At 41.3% G+C, this 27,565-nt stretch overlaps 1 protein-coding gene across 9 annotated transcripts in view; it reads right to left on the minus strand.

The window, feature by feature from the left end:
• Positions 1-1,402: 1,402 nt before the first annotated feature.
• Dicer1 (dicer 1, ribonuclease III) overlaps positions 1,403-27,565 on the minus strand; it is a 71,365-nt gene continuing 45,202 nt past the window's right edge. For 5 of the 9 annotated variants that reach the window (XM_078050794.1, XM_078050795.1, XM_078050793.1 and 2 more), the window contains 17 exons: positions 26,453-26,585; positions 25,619-25,694; positions 24,680-24,819; positions 22,997-23,176; positions 22,530-22,743; positions 22,182-22,335; positions 20,799-20,981; positions 20,452-20,557; positions 19,846-20,021; positions 17,676-18,456; positions 14,607-14,762; positions 13,963-14,091; positions 10,772-11,672; positions 8,891-9,159; positions 6,295-6,457; positions 6,132-6,207; positions 1,403-5,771 (listed from right to left, as the gene is read on the minus strand). In XM_078050794.1, coding sequence (XP_077906920.1) covers positions 5,606-5,771; positions 6,132-6,207; positions 6,295-6,457; positions 8,891-9,159; positions 10,772-11,672; positions 13,963-14,091; positions 14,607-14,762; positions 17,676-18,456; positions 19,846-20,021; positions 20,452-20,557; positions 20,799-20,981; positions 22,182-22,335; positions 22,530-22,743; positions 22,997-23,176; positions 24,680-24,819; positions 25,619-25,694; positions 26,453-26,585 — 4,003 coding nt within the window. In that variant the 3' untranslated portion in view covers positions 1,403-5,605. The other 4 variants (XM_078050790.1, XM_078050798.1, XM_078050796.1 and 1 more) reach the window with 2 other exon arrangements.

Raw genomic sequence — 27,565 nt, forward strand, 5'->3', positions numbered from 1 at the left:
CACCACATGACCCAGCAAGGCCACACTGCGGTTCTGCACCCTGCAGAACTGAAGGCAGGGACTCAACGGGTACATGTACACCTGCGTTCACAGCAGCCACACTCACAACTGCTGACCAGTGAGAGAAACCCAAGTGTCTAATAGCAAAAGGACAGACCAACAAGGTGTGGGGCCCACACATAGGACGGGCAATGGCCTCAACGGGCAAACGCTGACCCTGTTGAATCGTAGACAAACCCTGAAGACATACGCCGAGTGTCGTAAGCCTGACACAAAAGTACAATCATGTCTATTTCATGTCTATGAAGTTACACTATTGCAGAAAGAACGAGAGTGTGGGCTCATGGAAAGCGTGGGGTGAGTCCTGGAGGATTGCAGTGCTGATGGTCGTACAGCACCGAGAACTTTCTTTACGCCACGGGACTATTCACTTAAAGGGGTTAAAATGAGACGGTGAGGAAGCATCCTCCTGGCTTGAAGGTCTGCACACAGCTGAGCTGGCTGTGACCTGGGATCCACCTCCATCTAAAACCTGCCTTGCGCTCATGGATCTGCACACAGTAAAACATTCCAATTCCATTTTGAATCTTTTCACTCACATCTTGATTTGCAAAGTGATCCCGTGGTGTGGCTGTTAGATATTGCTGGTCCCGGAAGCCACAGAAAGGAATGACTGCTCGTCTCTGGAAGTCACAGTCAACAGTGGCAGAAAGGAGATGAGGCCACGAGGCTCGGCCGGACCATCCAGTGTGTTCTGGGCAGGAATACCAGCACACACAGGCATGCAGCACCTCCCCAAGTACTTAGGGTTGAAATACATATACTTTTTTCTCCTTTGGTTTAGGGCCATCAGGAGGGATTAGGAAGAGATTAATTTAAACTTGCAAAAGGGAAGACTAAAAATTTTCTCATTCTATAAAACATCTGCCTATCATCTTCCTACAGTCAAGTGATTGCCCCTTCGCGCTTAGATTACTTACCGAGAGGTTGACTCACAAGCTTGAAGTAATAGAATTCTTTCTTAATAGATAATATGGAAAATGTGTCCTAAAAACCTGGAAGCTGAACATTCTGTCCACTGTGCTTCAGAATAACTAATTTCATGTAAGCAATGTGTCAAAAATATCACCAATGATCCAGGACCTGGAACACGTTAATCAACTGTGACATCATTTCAGAAAAAACACACTTGCAAAAAGACAATTGTTACAATATAATTCTGTTGGTAGACAAGAAGCATAATTTGATGAACCAAATTTCCTCCTGTGAAAATATGCACTCTTACATGATACACCAGGGAATTCAAACATTTTTAAAACCATTTCTGCTACCACTATTTAAATGTTATCATCCACATGAAGTAAGTCAAAACTGGAAGGGAAAAAGATAAAAGGACACAAAGTGAACAGACCATAACTTTATTGGAGATTTACTTGGCTACAATTATTACAAAAGAAAACAAAAAATAAACAAACAAAAAAAGGTAATTGTGATCCATAAGGTGCAGACTGCAAATTTCTGCAGCATGATTACTATGAAAGAATTACATCATGTTCCTTAAAAAACAGCTGCAGCATGTGATGTGAAGATTCTATTGTCAATGAAATGATGTATTAGTATTACTTGATTTTAGTCATTTTCCTTTACTCTATTTACAGCAGAAAAGGCAGAGATCTTCTTCCTGTTCACCTTTGCATTTTTGCTATATAACCTGCTGCTGCAGTGAATTTTGAGGGCATCTACAAAATTTAAACTGTCTGTGGTTGACGTCCAAATATGGATAGAAAAAAACAAGCAATGATGAAAACATATTTACAAGTTAGTTCTGAAAGCTCATTTTCACCGTTAGTGGACAATACAATGGTCTCAATGCAAATTCCCTAGATATTGCTACTGGCACCTCCAACAACTTTTAAAGTCATTTTACTACTCTTGGTCTTAAACATATCTTTAAAACTTCTCATGTACAATATAAAATAAGAAAATTTATTTGGAAATAATTAAATTTCAGAAAAGCAATTAGTGGCTGGAAAAATATACCTATTTAGATGTGATTAAAAAAACCACATGGGTGGTACACACGGCATGAGCTCCTCCTCCACGGACAACTGTAAACCAGCTACAGACTCAAACGTGACTCGGACACAGGTAAATAAAGACGCCAGTCTCTGCTGGCCTTCGCTTCTGCGGGAAAGGATTAGATGCCCTAACCGAGCAGGATACAGAGTTTTACATTAACAGGGCCTTAAGAGTGTGGTGGGGTGGGCCCGGGTCTTGAATACACTCTGTATTCTGCGGCCACCACCCACTGCCAGGAAACGACTGGAAGAGCCGACTGCGGGTGAGCAACTGCAGCTGGGAACTGGACGCGCAGAGCCAGAGCCGTCTCAAGACTCTTGCTACGCAGGCAGGGCATCGAATCTTTCTGGGGGCAGGCTATTATTATTAAGAAAGTAAAAATAGAAGTATTTTAAGGGATAATTACAGGAGTGTTAGAGGTCATTCTAAACTTAATCATTTCACACATGTAAAAGAAATGTAACAAACATTTTTAAAACATAATTAAGAGTTCAGTTAACAAATCTTTGCAATACTTTCACAAATGGTAAAAATGCCATAGACGAAAATGACCTATTTAAGTTGTGCAAGTATATGACACATTGCAGGCATTATAATCATCTTTTTCAAATTTGGCAAATCAAAACAGCAGCAAGGCCAAACCACATTTTTCCTCTCAGTTAAGCATATTCTCCTTGAAATGAGGTAAAGCATGTACCAAGTGCAACGCTCATCTGTGCATGAACAGAACAGGGGGGAAAGCTCTTCAAAACGCAGCATAGTCAGGACTGCAGAAAATATATCATGAAAGAAAGGAGACATTTACAGTGAAGGTCCATGCCAACCGACCTGCACACCATCAGGGTTCCTGCAGTGGCTCTGCCGAGCGGCACCTCAGCGGTCCATTATCGTGCGCCGGGGATAGCCCCACTCACCAGCCCGTTTCCACGGCATGTTCTGCCCCCATGGCCATTGCAGGGGCAAAAGATGCACACACAGTTTTAAAGTGGGGCAACAGAGTGACTTTTTTCTTAATTGACAGATGCAAAATATGTCAACAAACTAAACTGGGGAAAACTTGACAGCATGAAAACTCAGCAGCACAAAAGCGTTCATAACCATTTAATGTGTCTAAATAATATTGTTCATTTATTTTTTACTTAGTCACCAGGGGATCATAGAATGCTTCAAACTGTTAATATCAGCTCTTTTTTTCCAAAGAAAAAAAAGAGGGGCAGTAATAGTAGTAGCTCATGTTTGCTGTTGATAAAACATTTTGAATAGTAGTAAGAAATTCGTGCCCCTGAGAATGTATGGCCTAATCATATGCGAGTCTGAACTTTTTTTAGTATGATCATAAAATATTTTTCTTAAGGTTACAAAATACATTGAGGCATTTTCTCCCACCGGGAATCATGACTGAAACAATCTGATTTGAAAGCCAAGAAGCCAGAGAACGCCCTAACGCTGGGATAAATGCATCAGATTCAATGCAAAGCCCAAAGCTCCTGGCATCAGGTAGTTTATAAATTATCAAGAGAGCCATGATATGACCACAAATCACCCCACAAGTAAAATTAATATCCAGCCTCACCTGTTACCTGTACACTTTCATAGTTATATAATTCAGGAATCGCTTGGTTTTACCTAATATTATCGCACCTAATATTTTTTTTTAAATCAAATAGACATCCAAGGTTTGTACATCAGAATTATTTTCAAAATCAGTCACCTAGATTAATTTGCTCAAAAACTCTAAGAATTTAGATCTCAAATTAAGACAACAAATACACTGGAGAAGCTCAACATCCCCTTCACCTGGGGCTGAGTATGAAGCAGAGCTGAAAGCTGCTGTGTGCGTGGGCAGAGGTCCTTCTCTGCAAGTGGATGGTACAGAAAAATATCCAAATGTAATTGAAACGTAAATGCAGCATTACATGAAGCATCAACTTCAAAACGATGTGCTGGAAAGTACGAGACACCTCTGCTCAGCTTTCTTGAACTTCAAGCATAATTAATGGGGCAAATTGCAGCAAACTTCTACTGGAATTTTGGTGGGAGCACAAGACTGACCCACAGCTTTAAAAAGGGTAAATTAAGAGGTATTATAGTTACAGTGCAAAAAAAAATTAAAATTTCAAGCATAATACATAAACATAGCACCAAACAGGGGAAAAATGCATGCAAAAGAAAAGAAGAACTGAGGTATTGAAGTAAAGAGTGCCTACAAGTCTAATCAAAGAAACTCTGGCAAATGCCTAAATTTTTTTCCCAAGATGGAAATAATGAGCTAGTTTATCTAAATCAATGACCTAAACCACAGATGTATAAAAGTCACGGCAGACCATCGCCAACGTTCCACTCCCGTGGCACTGCCAGCACAGCTCTGGGGAGACGCGCATGCCACGCTGGAAAGCACAGCTGGAGACGCAGGAGAGAGGACTATAGCAAGGTGCTCTGTCTGCTTCTGCAACAAACCACCAGCCAATTATAAAGTCTGCAGCATAGTTCAGGTGTGATATGTCTAAGGGTTATTTCATTAGAGCGACAGCCTACAGGGCAAAATCACTTGCCACAAATATTCCCATCACTGGAACTACCTAGCAGGAAATTTTCAGTAAAACTGGGTATTTAGCCAAAGATCATTTTGATTATGATGTTAAAAAAAATTCATATTCTGGTTTTTAAAATGTCTTTGGAATACATGTGACAGAAATTCTAGTGTAATCCTGTAGTAACAACTATACTAGTGAGCTGTAACTGACTCCATCTCAACATCTAATGCATAATAAAACAAAGGGAATGTAAATGGTTTGTTCAGAAATTAAAGAATATTCATGAAAGTTTTAATTTTAAGGCAAGAACCTTTTTTATGTAGGACCACATGGCATCGAACTCAAATTTGATTCACCAACATGCCAGCCAATGCTGATCCACAATCCACTCCTTACCATCAAGTGCAACAGCGCCTGGAACTTCACCTTACACAACACAAATGGAAAGAAAAGCCAACACCTGCTCGCTCCTCCTCTCGCCGACTGCATCGCTCCACTCGGGGCAAGGACTCCCGCAGGAGTGGCACTACCACATGCACCGAAGGGTGTTCAGGACGCTATGGAATTCTAGGGGCTGTTTGAGGTTTAAGCTCCATGGCCTTCTAACGCTAGGCAAAGCTGACAAACTCAAAAAAACCAACCAAACAAACAAACAAAAAAAAAACCAAACAGACAAAAAACTGTCAATAATTATTTGAACACTTGCTAAATGTCATTAAAGCACTCTTGTGATTTAAACAAAGCAGAAGTGAGGAAAGAAGACAAGATTGTGTTTGCGCAAAAAACTAAAACTACAATTAGTTTCAAAAATTTTATACATATGTTAAATGTTTTATTCTGTTATCTATCTTGTTATCAAACTTTAAATTCTGCCTTCCATTCATTCTGCTCAATACCAACTTAAATCATTCTTTTCGATTTAAATATTTTCCCCTTAATTCTGTTATTTTATTTTATTTTGTTGTTGTTGTCTTTAAGTTTAAAAAGGGGCTTCAGCTGTTGGGAACCTGAGGTTGATTTGCTTTGAGGCTTCGGAGGGCTCTTCTTGCTGCTGCAGATTTGGCAATCCTGTAACTTCGGCCAACACCTTTGAATTTCCCCTTTCCTACTACTTCCACTGTGACTCTGACCTTCCCATCGTAAGTTCTCTCAGCCGGGCTGTAAAAAACCCAAACAGCGTGAGTTAGAAGTCAGAAGTATTTATTATCATTGTCAGTCAGCATTCCATATGCACTGTCAGGCCGAGGTCCTGGGTACAAGCTGACACCGAACAAAGGAAACGTGCATTAGGGCTAAACGGGGGCATACTGCCGACAGAGCGGCTGCCGTTTCTGCCTTAATTTAGCTTTGCTTTATAAAAACAAAAAGGAAAAAAGAGCTGTTTAGTCAGATGAAAATTGGATAATAGCATGCCACGGCATCAGAATTTTTCAAAATCATTGTTTAATGATATTTCAAGAACTTCTCCCCTTGCTCTTAAGGGAGTTAATTATTTTCCATACACATTGTTTTGCTCACCTAAATTTGGCAGTTTCTGGTTCCATTTCAAGCAGTTCTCGCACAGGGGAACGGGGCACATTTGCAGAAAACTTTTCTATAATCAAAATCAAAGAATTATGTGTGTAATACCCTTGAGACATTTTTAAATTTTATTTTTCTTTCAACAAAGAATCCACAATACCTATTAGTGGTCGCATCATAGGATAGTACACCTGCCACACCATCTCCAGCGACATCCCACTATCCATATAGATGGCACCAGCAAGTGACTCAAAAATATCCCCCATGGCCTTTGGAACTTCAATATCCTCCTCTTTTTCTTCATCCTCCTCTGATCTCCTAAGCTATAACAGAAAGTGACGTAAGCCAAAGGTCGCAGAGAGGCAGTGCACAGACGCATTTCCTTTCCTTAGCTAGTACTTCTAACAACGCTAACAATACCAACCATTTATGGATTGCCTGCAACACTGTGATAGGTTTTTCCACAAACATCATTTTTAATCTTAAATGAAAATTTAAAAAAAGGGAGAAAATTCCCTGCCCCATTTAGCATCTACACCCAGCAAAGGAGAAAAAAAATTACTTCTAAATTAAAACAAAAACAAGTTTAGCACAAAACTAGAGGTCAATAAGTGTATAAAAAACCCTTTTTCAAATTCACTCATAATCAAAGAATTTCACATTGAAACAGTCCTCCCCCCAGGAAGGTTGGCGAGGATGAAACAGGACGCTAATGAGGACAGGCTGGACAGGGTATGCTGGTATGCTCTGCTCTGGGAACAAGAGAACACGACTTTTATGGCAGATTTTTTTTTTTTTTCTGGAAGATTTTCCCCTTCAGGCTCTCTTTTCATTAAACTATTTAATAAATGTTCATTATAACAGAGTACTTGACAGTATATTCAAATTAATAGGCCAAAATTTTACGTATCAAAAGCCTTTTTAAAAGTTCGAATTCTATGATGCAATTCTGCCTCAAGAATTTTTCTTAAAACACCCATGTTTACTAGAAGTCCTAATTAAAAACTATTAACTATTCAACCATAAAGGACCCTAAATTAGCTATATTTGACTCCACTACTGAAAACCATAATGCCAATCAATACATGGAAAGTCAGCTATAATATATTAAGTGAAAAGAATACTATACATTATTCCATTTTATGTGTTATGCATGTTTATTTTTATACACATTAGCAATAATACATCTGAAAATGTTAATATTAGTTATTTCTGGGGCAGCATAATTAGGCAACTTGAATTAATTAATTAATTTTCTTTGTGTTTATTTATATTTTCTAATTTTTCTAAAATAAATGCACAATATCTGTGAAAGAGAAATAAACAGAGGACACTTAGTCACACAAACTTCTCTATGATGCTGAAAACTAGAAAAAAAAGATGCTTACTGCTCATATGTCATTGTTTTGAAATAGAAAGGAATTTTTGAACTTAGTAAGTTAAATTCTCTCCTTTTATAGCTGAGGAGAGAGGGAGAGAGAGAGAGAGAGAGAGAGAGAGAGAGAGAGAGAGAGAGAGAGAGAGAGAGAGAGAGAGAAACTTCTTTAAGATCAAATATTAAGCTAAAAAAGCCAGACCGTGACATTCCCAATAAGCGTCTGTAACTTCTATACACACTTCTACAAACCAAGGGAAGTCAAAGAATAAACCCTAACAGAACAAAAAGAGAACAGAAATCTAATTTAGTGAATTCTTCTACTTTTGAAGTACAATATTCCTAAAGAGTGAGAGGAGAGGGACACTGGGACCTGGATGAGACAGTTCCTGCCCCGCTGGGCTGCGCCTGCTCCGCATCAGAGCTGGCCCTGCAGGAAGGCCCACAGGAGCCTGCCTACCGCCCGCCCTGCAGGGCACAGCTGTACAGGCAGCACTTGACGCTCACCCTGTGGCAAGGCTTTAAAACCTACATTCACTTTTTTCTCACAAAAAGCCAAAAAAATTCACTACAGCCCAACAGTAGTTTGGAGCAATTAGAAAAGAGAGAAGGTACAAATTAAAACAAGAACAATTAAGACAGCTACAGAGTCCAGAATAAACTCCTATACAATAAGAAAACTAAAGGGATCAGAATGAGAGGAGTAAAGAATGGGAGCGCTCTCCCAGGGCCCTGGGTAGAGGGATGAACCCTGGAGAGTGGGAGGTGGCTGGCAAGGCCTCTGCAGCACCCTCTCCCACAAGGGCTCTGAAGAGCTCACTGTGGGCAAACATCAGAATTCCTTCTATCACCAGCGGACCTCTGGCTGAACCTACCTGAGATGCTTCCAAATCCCAATGGTTAAAAATTTAGAAGTTTGGTTTTTAGATGAGATTTTCCCATTTCAAGTAAAACTAAATGTATTTGCGATGCTTACCTCAGATATTAGCAAATATTTCAGATGCATTTTAAAAAGAAAAAAGGCATCATAAACCACCCTGAGCTTTCCCCAAGGTCAAGCCTGCTCTGGGGCAGGGGGAGGTGCCCTTCTTTAGTGTGCATAAACATGGGAGCCTGATGAGGGGTGGCTACCAATCCGCAGCGCCTCCTCTCCACTTCAATACTGTAGAGCCCAGAGCGTGGGTAGTCAAGTCCAAAAGCCCACCTGACCACAGCAAGTCACTTCTCAGTTCTCTCTGAGAACACGTAGCCTGTGGACAGCGCAGCCCTGGCCTTCAGGTGTCCCTCTGGACAGCAATTAAGTCAGAGCTCAAATTACCAAGACTGCTAGTGGGATGGCTTCCTTCAACACTGAATTCAACATATTTTAAATGGCACTGACCTCAGAGTCCATCCCTTGCATCTCGTTCTTCTCAAGCTGAAACTGCACAAAGTCGTCAATGACATGGAAGAGCTCGGGAGAAACAGCTTTAAAGTACTTGTGGTAGTCATACTTCACAGCCAGTGACGCAAAGATGGTGTTGTTGACCAGAGCAGAGCGCAGGTCGGTCAGGACCCCTGGGGAGTGCTGCCGTGGGTCTTCGTAAAGGTGCTTGGTTATGAGGTAGTCCAAAATTGCATCTCCCAGGAATTCTAAGCGCTGGTAACAATCTGCGCGAGGATCCAAGGTGGAACCATCAGCTTGTGCAGCAACATTTACTCTCCTTCCGAATACGTAACTGATGTGAGGTGTGATCCCCAGACCCGTTTTAAAGACGTCTATTTGTATATCTTCCTCAATGAGAAAATTACTTATATCATACTAAAGCCTCTGAAAATTAAATTTTAACAACAATTTAAAGCAAATTTATTATATATATAAATTGGGGTCATAAAATCTTCAAGTGGCCAAAAAAACTAATTTGCTATTTGCCAGGTGATATATCTAACAGATGCTCTTCTTTGCACCTGCTGGCCAGGCAGGAGCTGGGCACCCTCTAGAGTCTCCACACACACACTGCCGCTTCAACGACACCAGATCCGACACACACCTGCCACCCCTCATGCTGTGCTGCCACACTGCGCAGTGTCTCACCCACACTGCAGAAAGTGTGGCTCAGTGACACCACTCTTCACCACTCCTGACAGGAGAAGGAGACCCTCTTCTCAACTGGAACTAGAATGCTGAATCTGACACAAACCAAGAGACTGAGGAAGGAGCTGTGTGCGTGAGCAAAGCACTTGGGCAAGGATGGACGGCTGCCAAAATGTGAAGTTTTCAGTGCCAGCCAACGTCCCGACCTGCTGGCGGTGACTAAAGGAATCCACTCAGCTGAGGGAATGCAGGCAGAGAGACATGAAGTGACCGGTCCCAAAATAGCCATGGAGTCAAGAGCCAAGGGCTGAGTGGGACAGGCTGGCACCCAGGCCTTATGCCCAGCAGAGTGAGCACAGAGCAAGCAAGCACCACTCCTTCCCCTGCTGAGAAAACCACTGACCTACATCAGTCCTCAAGTCCAAAATCAGAGAATGTTTCATACTGTGGTTTTCTATTGTGCATCTCATCTTAATCTACATAGTGTAATCATACAAACTACAAATTTTATGCTTTGATATTTTGGATTCAAGCATTTATTATTTTCATACAGAAAACAAAATATAAATTTTGTTTCCCAGGCTGAAGCTAAGTTTTGTTTTAATAACTTGTGCTGCTTTCTACTCTCACGGATTAGGAGCCTCTTCGATAGAGGAGGAGGAAAGAGACAATGTAGAGTAGAAAGGTGACGGCAGAACCAGGGCAAGCGCAATGGAACCTTCCTGTGAAAAAGTTTCCTTTAATCTTTTCATCTTCAGATTTTTTAAAAGACCCTAAGACCCTGAGAGAGGGATGCTTTTGTCTACTAAGAACAATAAAAAGATTTAGAAACACATGCAGAATATATTAATAAATCAAGAATCAAAAGCAGCACTGAGTGGGCATCAGAAAGGTACTTGGATGAGATGGGAAAGAACAGCAAAATAGTAGGGCTCAGATTTCCTTAACACTGCAACATCTAGGAGAGCACCCAGAGTGTCACACTCCCAGCTGTCAAAGCTACAAAGCAGTTCTTACTCCCCATAAGACGACAAAAATAAAGGATTCTTTCTGTTCTCGTCTGCTTCCTCTCTGACCAAGCACATTAAGCCCAGGACTGTGCAAGCACAAGCTGTTTTTATAAGGCCCAAACAATGAGACACACACAGAGGCTCCTCTGCAGGGACAGGGCACAGGCGGGCTCCTTACCAGTGATAGTGTTGTAGTGGTAGGAGGCATGCGTGAAGGCCTGCAGAAGGTAAGCTTTATTCTTGAATCTGTAGTTGATTTTCTTCTCAAAATTTTCGAACCCTGATATCAGGTGGTTCAGGGTTTTGTCTGCATCTGGATGGTCAAACATACACCTTGGGGGGATCTTCAGACAGCCGTACTCCAAGTCCCTCCACGCCGAGGGCCGAGGGCCGGCCGCAGCGCAGCTCCCTGAAAGGTTCTTTTGTTGGCTGCTGGAATTCTCCCGGGCAGGGCACAGGCCCTTTTCCCGACCAGTCCTCTTAATCACCGGGAGCACCTTCAGGCCGAGCGAGCAGAGGAACAGCTGAGCAGCCCGCTCGCCGCAGCTGGTCAGGTAGCAGCCCAGTAGGGCTTCCACGCAGTCAGCTATGCTCTTGTCGGCAATGCACTGCTCTGTGTGCAGGTCGTAGGAAATGGACTGCTTTCCCGTGTCGACGCCACAGTTTTCTTCTGACGGATTCCAGAACCCCACCACAAAGTCATCCTCCTCAACAGCTTTGCTAGGATCCAGATAGCACATGGCATCCCAAGAGCTGTAGTCAAAGTCCTCAAAGTCTGATGAAAATGGCATGCTACCTAACGAGGACTTTTTGGGCATTTTCCACTCATATGCAGAATCAGTGGTTGAGAAAGGAGAAAGAGAAATCTTCTTTACAAAAGCTCCTGAGCCCATCAGCATGTTATCTATGAACTTGATATGCTCCTGATCATACTCCAGGAAATCATCTTCATACTCGGCTTCCTCCTTCGGAGCCCTCCACATCAGGTCCTCCTCCTCCTCCTCCTCTTCCTCCTCCTCTTCCTCCTCCTCCTCCGAGTCGTCATCCAGTTTGCCATTAGCCAACATGCAGTCTTTTGTCTGAAACAGGGAATGGGGAGAAGGAGGGGAGTCATAGCTGCTGTTTTTAAAAGGGTTTGAAACTCAATAAAAGCAAGGGTTATGGATAATTTCAAATGACAACCACAAATACTAAAAGGCAACTTTAAAATCATGGCCATTTGTTTTCAATTAACATAAAATAAGTTATTTAATCATATAAACAAAGTAAAACATGTTCTTTGAATGTTCATTTTCTAAGTTATAAAATGACCTTTATCCAGTATAAAGCTTTAAGTTTAGACTCCTGAACATGGATATAAAGTTAAAATTAATGTCCACACTGCAAAACTTCAACTCTGACAGGCCACACAAGGCAGGCACTCATCTACTGATCACAGAGATATCCCACTTGGCTGACAAAGTTTTAAATCATGGTGACCTAATTTCCAAATTAATAAAATGAAATTCCAATGCAGAAAAAAAGCGTTATCTTTTCAATTAAGTAAATGTGTACTACAAAAACAAATGAAATTATTTTTAAAACCTTATAACACTAAAAACATATGCTAGGGTTTTATAATAAAGTTTTTATCCCTACTTCCACTTCAAATCAAAGCACATTAGCTAGAATGTAGAATCAAACTGCTTTGCTTTCTAACAAATAAAAACGAATGCTGAAATAAGCTATGAATTTGAGAAATTATGTGTTTCCTCTCACTCTGAGCTGCAGTAATCAGAGTAACAGATTATAGCATAACTGACAAAAATAGAAAATTTAGACTAACATGAAACAACAATCCAATTGCTGTCAAAAAATCTTTGCTAATTCCAATTTCTTTGGCACAAGCTTATTTGTGAATGACAACCTTAATAATAGGCTAGGTTTTTGTAATGATGTAACTTTTTCACAATGCTAGAAAGATGCCAAATTTCTGTTAAGCAGTGAAAACAAAACAAAATAACAACAACAAGTCCACCACTTTCCTTTGGGGAGAAAGGCAGGAAGGCATGATTCAATTTTGATCGTAACAATTTTTCAGAGTACTCTGACAAACATTTGCAAACTGCCAAGCATTTTTTAAATAGTGCAAAGATTTTCTTTTAAACCAGGTTTGAAAGAGAAACACTTGACTTTGTTGAAAAGAAATAACAGTAAGGCAAGCCATATATCTAGAACTATATATCCTTCAGTTTTTAAATTAAAAAAAATCTTTTGAAGAGTAAGAAAGGGCACCAAAGAAAACTACAGTGGTAGACCTCAAGGAACTACTTCCTGCTAAACCGCTCTATTTTCCAAGGTAATATGAGCTGTTCTTGAGTATTGTTTGGTTCTTCAGACAAAATAGGCCAAAATGCAATTTAAAAAATCAGACTGGATAATTTTTTAAAAATTAAAATAAGTCCTTTTGTTTCTTTAATAAGGCATCACAATCAGCTGAAATCAGCAGAACACAAGGACACAAAGGACTAGTTTTTATCACCAACAGTGTGATCCTGGGCAAAGTCCTTTCATGCTTCTGGGCTTCAGATTCTTTAAGCACTTCACACCTTGTAAGGGAAACATCAGCGTGAACCCTTTTCTCTGAAAGTTCACATCACCTCTCTACCTGAGTCACCACCAATCTCTTTTCTTGGAGGCACCTGTGTGCAAAGGTGTCAGCTGACCCTATCTGCCGCAGAGCAGGAGTAGAGGGGGGGGGAGTACGGTGGCGGGCGAGGCACAAGACCTCAACATGATGCAGGGCCAGTTCCAGTCACACAAACCAAGATGGAGGGCCAGGCTTACGATGTGCTCCAAGAACCAAAGTGCCACACCATCAGACACCCAAGGAGAACGAGAACCTCCATCTTAAAACAATAAAAACAAAGCTGACATGCCAGTCACCTTTATGCTACAATTTTTAAGAGTCAAATATATTATGAAACAGGGTTTATTTATAAAGACAACAGCTGTTATTGGAAAGTTTTTCATAGCAATGCAACATATTTTCTAAAATTCAATCTATACATTTTCTATTGGTTTTACATATTTCTAAATCAATAACAAACATGATTTTCTGAAGTAACCTGCATTAAAATATTCTCTTAATGCTTTTCCAAATAAGAATCATTTCTGTAATAAGTCAAACACTACATGAGTTAAAGTAGGCTCAATAAATAGGTATAAACTGAACAGTTGCACAGCAGACTACCTGTAAATACTAAAGACATACCTACAACACATGTCCTAGGAAAGGCGTACAGAAATGCTATGCAGAAAATAGAACCTGGAAAACTGTGTACTCGCCATCAGCCTGAGGGAAAAATGAAGTAACATGAGCCAATTTACCTTTGGTGCAGATAACCTGGGACACGAAGCTGCCTGAAGATGTGTGTGGCTGGAGAGGCCCCAGCGCTCTCCCACTGTCCACTGGGCAGCTGCGTCACAGCGCATAGGCCCCAGCCGCCCTCTGGTGGCCTTCAAGACAAGACAAGGGCAGGCAGCCGTGCTACATGGAGTCTCCTGGAGCATGACTTCAGGATCTCCAGGACAGCACAACCTTTATGTGTGATGATTTCTCCCCCACCCCAGTTCATAAGAACAGAAACAGTCCTGAGAAAACCCTAAGGTGCAAAAGCTAGATCCTACTGAAATCAATCACTCTACACACAGCCTGAAGATCATGGGTCACTGAAAGTCATTTCCTGGAATACAGCTAAGGATTTAGAATAAACTGTAATACATATTAGTAAAGTGAAACTTAACGGGCTGTGATTTTTTTTTTAAGTCAAAATATAACAAAATCTCCTGCCTTTGGTAAAGGAAGATAAAAATGGAAATTATCCTCCACAGAAAAGATGGTCTACTTAATAAGAATTAATTCAATATATTAAATATCTATTGTAAACATACCATGATCAGAAAACAAACAAAAAAACAACAAAATTCACCAGCTACCAAAAATAAAATACCTCCAATTACTAAAAACTTACCATTTCATCCTTTTCCCATTTATCTGTGTTACTTTTGTCTTGATTTACCACATAACCAGGAGGAAGCCAATTCACAGGGGGATCAAATATCGACACCACCATGCGGCTGGGCAGTCCCTTCTTTTTGCCAAGGCGATAGAGATTACAGTTGCTGACCTTCAGCAGAAAATATCAGAAGACACTTACCATTAAGATCACTGGGGGAAACTACACAAGGCTTATTAATATATTCTCAGCTAAATGTTCTTTATGTTACTATAACGGGTTACCAATTTTAAGGGCTGCATAGATTTTTCTATCTATGATAGAAAAAGAATTTTAAATTCCCAAATATTCTATAACTTTTAGTATAGTTAAATATTTCTTAATAAAAAATACACTGTAATTTATATTATATATAACTAATGTATATATGTAAATATATGTATATAAATGTGGATTCCTTACTAATGAGCCAAAGTTCAAAGTCTTCAAAACAACCTGTTAATATAAAATACAAATTACTAAATACAACTATCAATGTAAGAAAGAATGCATGTCCAAAGGTGCTGTGCAGTACTCACAGTCTTCCCTCCTAGAGCCTACGTACAAATGTGATTTCAACTGTGATGCTCCTTTGTTTGGATGGCCTGCATGACATTTCATTCTATGGTCTGAACATGGAGCAAAGGCGGTGCAAGGCACTCTCTCTGCACATCCTGCTGCACTTCCCTGCCCACCCTGGTCCAGGTGCCCTTCCCAGAGCCTCTGGCCTCTCCCTAACCTCTCACACCATGCATTCATCTAGTTCTCACTGGAGACCTGGGTTCAGAACTGTCCACCCCATTTCCATTTTCTAAAAATATCACTGCAGCACTTCCTGAGCCCTTGTGCATGTCACCCCGCTACTATTTAGCCAAGTACCCAATCCTGAAAGGCACTTGGCCAGGCAGCCCTGTGGCAACTGATCAGAGGAACAAAGCAGTCCCTGCAAGGTGACTGTGGGTGGGGGAGGAGACCTGCCTAGGACAGCTGCTGTGTGTCAAGCGCTCTCCCCACTGCCTGAGCAGGAACTGACTCCAATAAGATGTGAGTTGCCCTTTCCACACTCCACTATAAAGCCGCGCTTTAAGCGAAGGGGACTCCCAGGAAAGGAAAGCACATTCGAAGTTGACACAAGTGGGCGGCCACATGGAGAAGAGAGAAGGAACTAAAGAAGGGATGAGTTGAAATTCGGGACAGGCAGGAGGCAAAGGGGGAGAAGCGCCGCAAGGAGCAGCAGGGCCAGCCAAGGCACAGGGCCGGGTGGTGAGCACGTGAGGTCCCTGTGGAGTAGCAGGCCACAGCCCAGCGAGACCTGCCCTCGGGAGTGACAGTTATTTCTGTAAGAAATTAGGAGCCAAGGGCTCAGAGCTGATGCAGGGATGGAGTCCTCCCTCCTCCCTCGACGCGCTCATCCTCAGACTCCCAGATCTTCGAAAATCTCACTGTCTCAAGAGCTTCAACTTCCACCCCACAGAGGCCTCTGCAGAACCACAGCTGAGTCCCAAATCCCAATGATCGGAGCATTTCCCCTTCATGTCCTATGAGGTCTCGAGGCGCAGCCCTCCCCACCTCCTACCTCTCTGACCTCCACATGGCTGCTCTCCTCAGCCTCCCCGCTGGCAGAGCTCCCATCAGGGCATGACCACCCTGTCTCAGCTCATCAGGAGGCAGCAGAGGACAGGAGGCCGTATTGTGGCCTCCAGCCTCAGACACACTCCCAACGGTGCTGGGCCAGCAGGGTGACCGGCACCAACCACCCACACTCCTCAGCACCTGCCTCCTGAAGCCCTGCGGAGGCAACTCCATGTGGAGCCTTTGGAGAAGCGCTCAGCACAGTGCCTGCCATGAGAAAGCACCAGAAACAGCTGAGTGTGACAGTGACAGGCAGGGTCTCCAGACTCTGCCCTTACTTGCCACGTGAGTCAACCTCTCCTGCCTCCTGTTATATCTATCTACAGAAATGGAAGTAATGGAAGTACACATCTCTCCAAATTATACTCAAGATTTAATTAGGCTTAGATATGCTTGTGCATGTGTGTGTGTGGGGGGAGGGGGGACAGAGAAAGAGACACACATACAAAGTGGCCTCAGTAGTGCCTGGTGGTGGCTGAGGTGCCATTTCTTCCCTCCCCAGCCTCAGCCGCTCCCTCTCCCAGAACTCCAGCCTGCCTGCCCTGCTGCTCGGCCTGCTCTGGCTCTGCTGTTTAAGCCACGCTTCGTCCCAGAGACCACTCATGTTAAGAACTATCAGTTCACTATAGTCCTGGTCCCTCGCTTCACCCCCGACTAAGGCCCTCAGCTGGCGCGCCCTGCGCCTCCTCCACACCTCCCTCAGCTCTCCCATTCTTGGACTGTGCCGGCTACACCTGCAGAGCGCTGGCTCCTCTGCCGTCACTGGTGCTGGTCACACATGTGCACATGCCTCTTCTTCCAACTCACAAGCGGCCTTCCTTTGAGAGCCGAGGGTCACCAGCTCACTTTCTTTGTCGCCACTTAACAGTCTGCGCGAGCCACCCTGCACCCACTCTCGTCTGAAGCACACACACTTCCCCAGAGTCACGGAGCCTCACAGCAACTCTGATGTGACTCCTTACACCAAACAGGGACTGACTGGCTCCGGGATGCCTGTGACTCTGTCCCCCACACAGCTCCCCAAAGCCTGTGTCCTACTCGAGTGTACACCCCCGTTTGCCCACACATGCCCTCCCACCCAAAGGCTTCCCACACCTGGGGTGAAGCGCCAGCCCGGGGTTCTGTGATCCCTCTGTCTCCCTTGGAATCTAGGACTTGGACTTGCACCAACAGGTTTACCTGAACTGAATTTCTATGAATAAATAAAGCATACAAACATCAGCTGACCCCTGAACCCGAGTGTCGACAGCATGGAGCACTCGTGTCACCTGGCGAGAACCCACAGACTTCACCTGGCCCTTGTGGAACGAAGGAGCGCAGCGCTTGGCGGACTGTCCTGAGGTCACACCACCCTGCAAACTACCAGTAGGCCCCTGTAGAGCTTGCCGCTCAACCCAGAGAACCACAGCTTACCTTTTTGCTTCTCATGTACGAAAGGCGGCCCTCGTGAGCATCAGGGTAAGTGCAAAACAGATACGTGGTGATGGCATGCTTTAGAAAGGAGTCGCCAAGCATTTCAAGCCGCTCCAGGTTAAACCCATCACTGGCATTTGACAAAGTCAGAGCCTGAAGAATGAGTCCAGGATTGGGGCCAAGAGTCCTCGAGGAGTACCCAACAGAAGGGCTCTGCTCAGCACCCCTCCTGTCCATAAGCGCTCGAATGGTGTCTGTCGTACCGGGCATCGCAGCCATCACGGGATTTCCATCTGAGGTAGATTTGTTAGCATTTCCATCAAGGTATTTATTACTCAGTAGAGTACATTCATCGCTGGGCTTGGGCTGGTTCTCATAATTGTATAAATTCTGAATGGGATATGAGGTAGTTGGTTGTACAGGTATTTCCTGCTTGTAGTAATTCAGCTGATTTCCTTGGCAAAAGTCTCTGTTAGCTAAGTCGTAACTGCCATTGGCAAGGTTTTTATTGTAAGAAAGACCATTAACTGCTGTCAGATCTGTTGAAACCTCAATCTGAAGCTTACTCGGCGACTCGCTGAGTAATGCTCTACAGTTCACAGACATTTGGTCGTGGTTTTCTAAGGAGGTTCTATTAGCACCCGGATGTGCAGCATTTTCAGGGACTACAATTGTGCTGTGCTTACAGTAATTATCATTTTCAGCCGTAGAGGAGTTAGAAATTGAGATGAAAGATTTGCTGTCAATAGATTTTTTCCACCCGAAGTCTAAATTAGGGTATCTGCAAAGACATTTTCATAACTTCTTCAGATCCCTCAAAAGGGCTAGCTAAGAATGCAGCAATTTCAATTTAAAAAAACTAATAGTAAAGAACAAAATAAAGACACTTCTCTACTTTTAGAGAGAAACAAGTTTCCAAGCTAGAAATCAACATCACTTGATACTCCACACAAAGTCAGTTATAAAGTGGGACTGGTTTCACTCGGCTGCCCTCCGCCCTGCCCTCCGCCCAGCCCTCCGCCCAGCCCGAGCACAGTACGATGACTGAGGCACATGGCACAGCCTAAAGGTGGCTGTTAGGACTTGGAACCCAGGTCCTCTGGTTAACTAGGTGAGCGGCTTACACAACTCTGTGGCTCAGTTTCTGCAACTGGAAATGCAGCTCATGATTCCTGCCTCATAGGATGGCCCTTGGATTAAATGAGCTAATATAGGCTGCCTCATTTAAACATGTATTTAACGCTGTAGCAGGTACTCAATCAACAGAGCTGCGATTGTCAATGTTATATTTTTTAAAGATATATTTTTAGGGCTGGGGTTGTGGCTCAGCAGTAGAGCGCTCTCCTAGCACATGTGAGATCCTAGGTTTGATCCTCAGCACAACCTAAAAATAAATAAATAAAGGTATTATGGCCAACTATAGCTAAAAAAAAAAAAATCAATATTTTAAAAATATATCTATTTTTAGTTGTAGATGGGCACAATACCTTTTTTTTTTAAAAATTATTTATTTATTTTTAGGTGGTGCTGAGGATCAGACCCAGTGATAGGCAAGTGTTCTACCACTGAGCTTCAACTTCAGCCCCATTAATGTTGTATTTTTAAAGTTCTTTCAATCCCTAGAATTGGACTATTGGATAACCAAAATTAATTTGAGAGGTTAAACCAAAAATTTCCTTAGGGTGCAGAGACTTTACTAATGGGGGAAAAAAAATAATGAACACGAAGAATACACTGAGGTAGACCTTTTTTGTGTGTGTGCGTGGATTGAACCCAGGGCCTTGTACATGTGAGGCAAGCACTCTACCAAGGGAGCTATATCCCCAGCCCAGGGTAACTGCTTTTTAATATACAGGGTTTTCTTCCAAAGAGGAAGCTGTCCTAAAGACCTGTTTTCACTTACTTCCATGTCAGCACTGAGGGACAAGTAAGCACCTCTGCTTCCGGGCTCCCCTCCCTCTGTAACTTGGTAAGAACAGAGGGCTTGATAACCTAACATGCCAATTTTCACTTGCAAGTCCAACAAGACATTTTTTAAATGTGTTAGACATCCATGTTTTGCCTTTACTTTTAAAAGAAATATTTTATATAAAATTAAATTTAAATTAATTCCATTCTCACAAATAGGACTTCACGACCCATTTTTTCCTGGCCAACAGTACAGGCATACCTAAAATCCGCAGGAAGTGATCGAACTCCCACGCCAGCATCACTGGCTGTCTGGGCTCTTAGCTCCTCTGCAGTCAAAAGGCAGTGAAGGCGATAAAGTATACTGGGGAGACAGACTGCTTTTCTCCACAGCGATGCTGGAATTGGATGTATAGCACAGAGTTCTGGAACCAATATCTTTGGAGTAAGGAAAAAAGGTAAATAGATAAATAAAAAGCACACACATGCGCACTGGCACATACACAAAATGTTTTTAAAGTAAATTAAAAGACCAATTTCACTAATGGATGAAGATGAAAATTACAAATGCTAATAAGATCTAATTTCACATATATTTTTAAAATAATTCTTTAAGCCTAAATGGAATTTGACCTAAAATTCATGAGGATGATTGTGTGATACAGCATGGACTAATGACAAAAGCAGAATGCTTCATCCTCACTGAAGAAGATATTCAAGTAAAATTCAATATGTAATACTGATTAGAACAAAACAAAATCTAAGGTAGAGTGACTTCCCCCAAATTTGCAAATCACTCAGTGAACTTGATGATGTAAAACTGAAACTTATCTTCAAACACAGTGACTACACCAGCAACAACCAGTACCTGTTTATTCTGCAGACTCTCCCACTTGGCTTTTCTCTTTTCAGCACTGCTGAGAGGAAGAGCTTTCCCCTTCTGATTCAAATGTCGAGGTGTCAGAAGATTAAGTCTATAAAAATTTCAAAACAATTTTGTCAAACAAAAGTAAGTATGCTTTCACAGTGGTTTTCCAACTTCAGCGTATTCACTTAACCACAGACTCCTAAACTCCCCAGGTATGCCTGGGTGCAGAGGGGTCCTGATTTCAGAGTCTATGGGTAGGCCAGAGGCACAGGGAACCTCCGCATGTGAACCCAACCTCCAAAATGAAACCCTCCAGTGCGATCTGACGTCACTTATGGAGCTCTCACCTGGAAGATGTGTGGTCCACATCCAGCAGTGGCTGGTTGAGATTGGTCAGGTCAAGGTTATACTTCGTTTTATAATATTCTGCAAAAGTTTCATACTCAGGGGAAGGAAATTTACTGAGTGGGGTAAGATCAGTGTACACATCAGCTACGTAAAATCGATGAGGCTGATCAAAATTGCGGTATCTGAAAAGAAAAACAATTACTTTTCTGTTTAAATCAACTTTTGTCAAGACACAACTGTTTTAATTAGAAACACAAACTATGATTAAGAATTCAAAAGGTTAAAAAGAAATGAAACATCAATTCCAAAGGATGTATTTCAACTGAACAGGAAACAATATATTTTTTTAGATGTTGATGGATCTTTATTTTATTCATTTATTTATATGTGGTGCTGAGAATCGAACCCAGTGCCTCACACATGCTAGGCAAGCACTCTACCACTGAGCCACAACCCCTGCCCCTAAAAAATCTATTTTTATCAATTAAAAACGACTCTCTGCTCTCTCCTATTTTGTTATTTTTGTTCTTAATATCTACACTTTGATAATACATGAATGATACATGGTATCTTTGAGAATCTATTTCATCAATATAATCAAAAGAGAAAGCTTACAAAAACTTACAACTAAGTGAATATTGGTTTCTTGTTTGTTTGTGGTACTGGGGAATGAGCCCTAATTTTTACTTTTCATTTTGAGACAGGGTCCCACTAAGTTGCTGAGGCTGGCCTAGAACTTGCAATCCTCCTGTATCAGCCTCCTGAGTTACTGGGATTATAGGGTGTGTACTCACATGCTCAGGTTAATGAATACTTTGAATATCACTAATGCTAACTGTGAGATATTTTCCACATAAAATGAGTTACTATTTTACCTATGACAGTGATAGACTGGTGATAACTGTCATTTAAAACATGGCTTTCAAGGCACACAACCCCCCCCCCAAAAAAAAAAATCAAACAAAGATTAAATTATACAAGTACTCTAATTTTTGAAAAGTTCCTACATTTAATTTTATTGTCCCAAAAGTTCATTCTTAAATTTTCACAAAATAAGAAAAAAGTATTCTGACTTCTTATCTTCATGAGCTTACATAACATTTATATAACTTATATAAATTTTAAGAAGCAAAACTATTATATGTGATCAAATTATATAAGACTTGAGGAAATTAAAAGGATAGAGGCTTTAGGAAGAAAGACAATCAACATTATTTAGATGTTCTGACCCTCATAAGTAAAATCTCTTTACTAACAATGCTTAGGTTTCTGTAAAGCAAGTAGCCCAGAGAAAATAGCCCCTTCTACCGTAAAGGGTCATTCAGCGCCACTGCTGAGTTCACGAAGCACCACACTGCTTTCCCTCCCGCTTATGCACCTACCTTGGAATGATAACTGCATCTTGATAATCTTCTAATTTAAAAACAAAGGGAGTTTCTTTTGAATACTTTGTGCTGGGAATGCCTATGCGCGCTTCAGATTTCTCAATATCTTCCATGAATTTAAAATCAATGTCCAAAGTGCTGGAGTCATTAACTTAGGAAAGAAAATAGACTCTTTAGCTTATTAAAATATAACACATTTAAGATTCTTTCTGACTTGAGCTGTGTACTAACATGTACCTAATGTAGAGTCATCAAAGTGAGAGATTGCTATAGTATATCTGATTAACTAATTATCAGCAAAACATTTCTTTCTGTGGCTACACTTCAAGCCTGGGCCCTTCTTACCAACGTTAAGAGGTAGAACACAGTATGCTGAATCAGCGTCTGTAGGTTTAAATTCTAGTGCAGGTTTTTCAAGCCGAAGAATATGTGAAAATATATACTGGTGAAGCCTTGTAATCAACTCGAGCATCTGCAGAGACAACGTGAATCCAGACTTCTTCAACTCAATGGATATGGTGACCTCTCCAGAGCGTGTGTACACAGGAAAGTGTGGAATCTTAGCAAAAAGAAAACAAAAGCACCCTTCAAAGTCAATTAAGTCTTTATCCCAATATAGTTAACTTGAAAAGAAAATGACGCCTTCTATCAGTAGGAGAGATACCCCAGTCTTGAGAGATACCCCATTCTTTAAATGTTAAATATGCTGAGTTAACGAAGACACTTACTACTAATTTTCCTTTCCCTATTTCTTTTTTAAAAAAGCAAAATCTAAGATATTTTCAACCCGACAGTCATGATAGAAGGTCTACCTGAGGTATGGGTTTGGCTGTCAGTATCCCAAAGCATCGTGTGGTGTCTTCGGGGGGATAGAGCTTCCGCCTTCTGAAGTTAAGTTCATCAGGTAACGGAGTAGTTAAGACCATTCCTATCACATACAGGTAACAGGGCTGCTCGGGTTTGGGATAACTATCCCTTAAACACTCTGGAATCTAGAGTTGGAAACAAACATTGAGTATCATGCACAAGTATAAACAGCCTCTATTCTAGGTGTTGGCAAGAAAATTCTTCCTAGCATACTAGGGTTGGGACACAGTTCAGTGGTAGTGAGCTTTATGCGTGAGGCCATGGGTTCCATCCCAGTAACACAACAGGGAGCAACAGAGGGAAGGAAGGAGAAAGGGAGAAAGGAAGGAGGAATCAAGAATCACTGCAATACCACCACTAATGTACTACATTAGATCAACAGTATTTTTTTAAAAGAATCTTCAGTCATATTTTGATATACTGCATAATTCCTTAAACTTTTTTCTATGCATAAACATATATAGACATATACACACTCCTATTTTTCAATACAAATAAAATCACACAACAGACTGTGAGCATGAGTGTGTGTCTGTGTGTAAAATAATCTGATTTATCCCCAGTTAAGACATGAGAGTATTTTTCAATGAATCACCACAATCATTTTTAATGGCTATCTCATTATGAGAGTGAGCCATAATTAAATTATCTCAATTGTTCCTAAGCTTTCACTATAAATACAGTCTATAGACTAGAGTCCTGCAGTTTCTGAGATAATGACAAATCACTGCATCTATAGTTAAAAGGTACAGAAATGCTGGACAAGGGACAGCAGAAGTCTGGTCAACAGTTCACAGGGCAGTACTGCGCTCTCAAAACACTCATCATTTTTGGGATCCACCATACGAAACTAGTCCAACAGGAAGACTCAGTATGAAGGAAACGAGCTTTCACAAAAATGGATAAAGCTAATGAGTTTTACAAAACCAATGTGGCTGTCAATCTTGAAAATGCTTAGTTGGGTATAAATTTGTTAAAAGTGAAACTAAATAAAACCTGTAAAAGCAAAAGAACCATACATTTAGACTAAGATAAAAGTATACAGCAAAATTTTGCTTTTGTTTGATGTTCTTAAGACATAAAAACATAAGTATTTTAAAAATAAATACTTTAACAAGTATGGCTATACCCAGAAGTCAGACTCGGAGGTTTTAGTGTGTGAATCTGCCAGATGTCACAGACCAGGAGACAGTCCACAGAAACCACCTGTTCTGACCTCAGAGGCCCACACCTGACCTCCTGGCTGAGACCATGCTCCCACCCTGTGCACTTTTCGCCTGCCCACTGCCTCACACACACCTCTTGTCTCAGTGCCAGCGGCAAGCAGGGCAAGACTCACACCATAAAGGATAACCCAATGGAGTCTCTGACTAAAATACACTCATTCTAATGAGTCCAAGAATCCTTTTGAGGAAAAAACAATAACCCAAAAGGAATAAAACAAATAATATCTAAAGTGAAACAAGCTAATCTGAGAGAAGTTATGAATCGAAGAAATGAGCTGATATCCACTAAGTGGGTCAAATCACAAGACTGGAAAAACAACCATGCAGAGAAATTTAGAGTTGATACAACAGGAAATCAAGTCAGAAAGGCCAAATTTTTATTCAGTTCTAACCAATACTAACTGCTTTTGGGTAGCACTGCCTTCGCTTTGTGGAACCTGGTCTTCCTGGAACACTGGTTTCTTCTTCATCGTGTAAATCAAGCTCTTCCTCATATTTAACAGTTTCTTTTCCAACTGGCATCAAATGTTCATCCAGTTCACCTGAGAAAACAAAAAAGAGTTAATATAAAAACCCAGATTTTGCTAATTGGCTAGTAAATAACCTAAAACAGTACTATGCTAAGAAGTCAGTGAAAAAGCAGTGAGAACTAAAGCACTTCTACCTTTAACAAGGTCAAAGCAACCAGAGGTGAGACGTCAGGCAGTCCACTTTGACATCCATAGACTCAATATGAGCAGAACTGCAAATTCTAAGTCTTAAAACTAAAAACACCTAAGGCTGGGATTGTAGCTCAGTGATAGAGGCTCACCTAACATGCAAAAGGCCCGGGGTTCCAATCCCCTTCACTGGGGGAATAAAAATGAACGGGAAAATAGCACATATCGCTTCTAAACAAAAGGCCACAGAGAACAAGTCTTCCCATTTAAAAACAAAATAATTACACTCAACACAGTAAAGATGAATATGAGAGACTAGCCTCTCTCTCCCTCTCCCTCCCTCCCCTCCCCCCCTTCTCTCTGGCACGCGCGCGCGCGCGCACACACACACACACCCCTACACCTCCACACACAACCCTAACCCTAACTTTTATGTCCTTAACAGGAGTCAGAAAAGGAAGCAAATAAGTAGCATTTGTTCACAGCTAGGCTATGGAGAGCTCCTGTGACGCGGCAGGCTTTCCAGTTATATTTGCATTTATATCTATAAAAGCTCACCAAGAGCACCATATTCACAGCTCTACAAACTCCCCAGAAACCTGTCAAGTCCTGATGTACTTCTTTTTTACAATGTTTAAAACTTATTTTTATTTACATATGTTTTTCAAACATGTTTACTTACCAATTTTGTGCAGTTTTTCACAGCAAATGAGAGCTACGACTCTTTCAGCCAATCGCACACAGCTCATTGGTGGGCCCTAGAAATGACAAAAAACTTTTCCACTGCACATGCCTGAGGCCATATTATCACCAGCACATGAAACACTATGAAATCTCTGCCCCAGGATCTTTAAAGTTCAATTTACCAGAAAAAAAGTTCTTCATATTTAAAAACACCACTATGCTTTTAAATATCCTAATCTCCATACTTGAAATGTTCACCTTTAAAAACTCTGCCCGAGAAAAACTAAGTCCTAACTATTTTAATAAATTTCATTAAGATTTTAAAGTACCTAATTTTACTAATCTACAAAAATATACAAAAATACAGGTATACTGGGATATAACACAGATTAGCAGTACTCAGCAGCTTTCTATGTACAATATAAAGCCATCGTCTTGCAATATCTGCAAATGAATGCTGGGACCAACAGATTTACAAAAGGCAGATTTCTGAGCTAACAAGACAACTAGAGTAGCTTAGCTACATGTAATGAGTTCTGTGTCACGGTGAGTCTCGAGGTCACAACTGAATGATTCAGTCAGAAGTGTCTGCACAGTAGACCTCAGGGAACTGCAGAGGTCCCCAGTACAATTCTAAGAGCCTGTACACTGTACAGTCTATTCAAAATCTGAATAACCTTAATATGTAGCTGACTGCAAAAGAGAATTGAGTCTACTTTTCAAAGAAGACTTTAAAGCCAAATGTATAACTTGTATGTTTTAGAGAAGCTAGGAAAAAAATCCACTAATGACATACTTTAAAAGACACAATCCTTTTTTTTTTTTAACTCACAACAATGGAGGCTCGAAGAGGTGAGTTGATTGGCAGGTAAAGAGTTGAATAAAATGTACCATCAGGCAACTCTCGGGTTCTACATTTGGGAGCTAGATGAGTAAACGGATCACTTGGTAATCTAGCACAGTATCTGTGAACAAAAAGAAATCATAAAGCTGAATATACAATGAAAAATAGAAAAACTTGTACTGATATTCGCAATTGAATTTTGATTTCTCATGTCCTTCTTCCTGTTCACTGGATTGGCATTTCCATGTGAAGTATGTACTTCATTGCTTCAAACTTTCAATAAGATACAACTGAGAACTTGAAATTGATGTGTGCAACTAGGGAACTACACTTTTGTGTGTGTGGGTGTTACTGAGGACTAAACCCAGGAGTGCTTACTCACTGAGTCACATCATTCAGCACTTTCTAATTTTGAGACGAGGGTTAGGGGGCTCTCACTAAATTGATTAGGGCCCCAAACTTATGATCCTCCTGCCTTACTTAGCCTCCTGAGTCACTGGAATTACAAGCATGTGCCACCACATCCAGCTGGGAAAAGTTTTAATCTTACTTTAATTTAAACTGAACCTTGAATTTAAATAGCCATATGTGTCTAGTGTGACCATTTTGCACAGCACACAAAGCTTTCTTCTGAATCTGTGAACAGGAAATATTGCCAGTGTTTGCTCCTTAGTAATCTTACATTTGCCAGCAACTATTAGGATGTAAGGAAGACATCAAAAAAAGGACACAGATAGCCTGACGTAAGAAGAGCATCAAAGCAAGAAGAGTGACAGAGCAGCTCAGGAAGCCAGGCCTAATTAAGGAGGGTGCTGGAATAACACCAGCCCTGAGAAGGTACAAAGTGTGCGGTCAGGGCACACCACAGAGTGGGGAGACTGGCTCCAGGCAGGCTGACAGAGCACATAGATGTTTATGTTTGAGGACCACAAAACCAGACTCCTCACCATCCGAGAAGGGAGGTACAAAGACAAGAAGAAATCTAGAACAAATTCTTTAGTGTCACATGAAAGTAGACGTACCAAAAGATAGGTGATCAGAAACAGAAGTAAATGGAGGCGTCAACATGTATTTGAACACAAACAGATATGAACATGTACA

This window comes from Ictidomys tridecemlineatus, chromosome 5, assembly GCF_052094955.1.
Source record: "Ictidomys tridecemlineatus isolate mIctTri1 chromosome 5, mIctTri1.hap1, whole genome shotgun sequence".
Classification (NCBI taxonomy): domain Eukaryota; kingdom Metazoa; phylum Chordata; class Mammalia; order Rodentia; family Sciuridae; genus Ictidomys; species Ictidomys tridecemlineatus.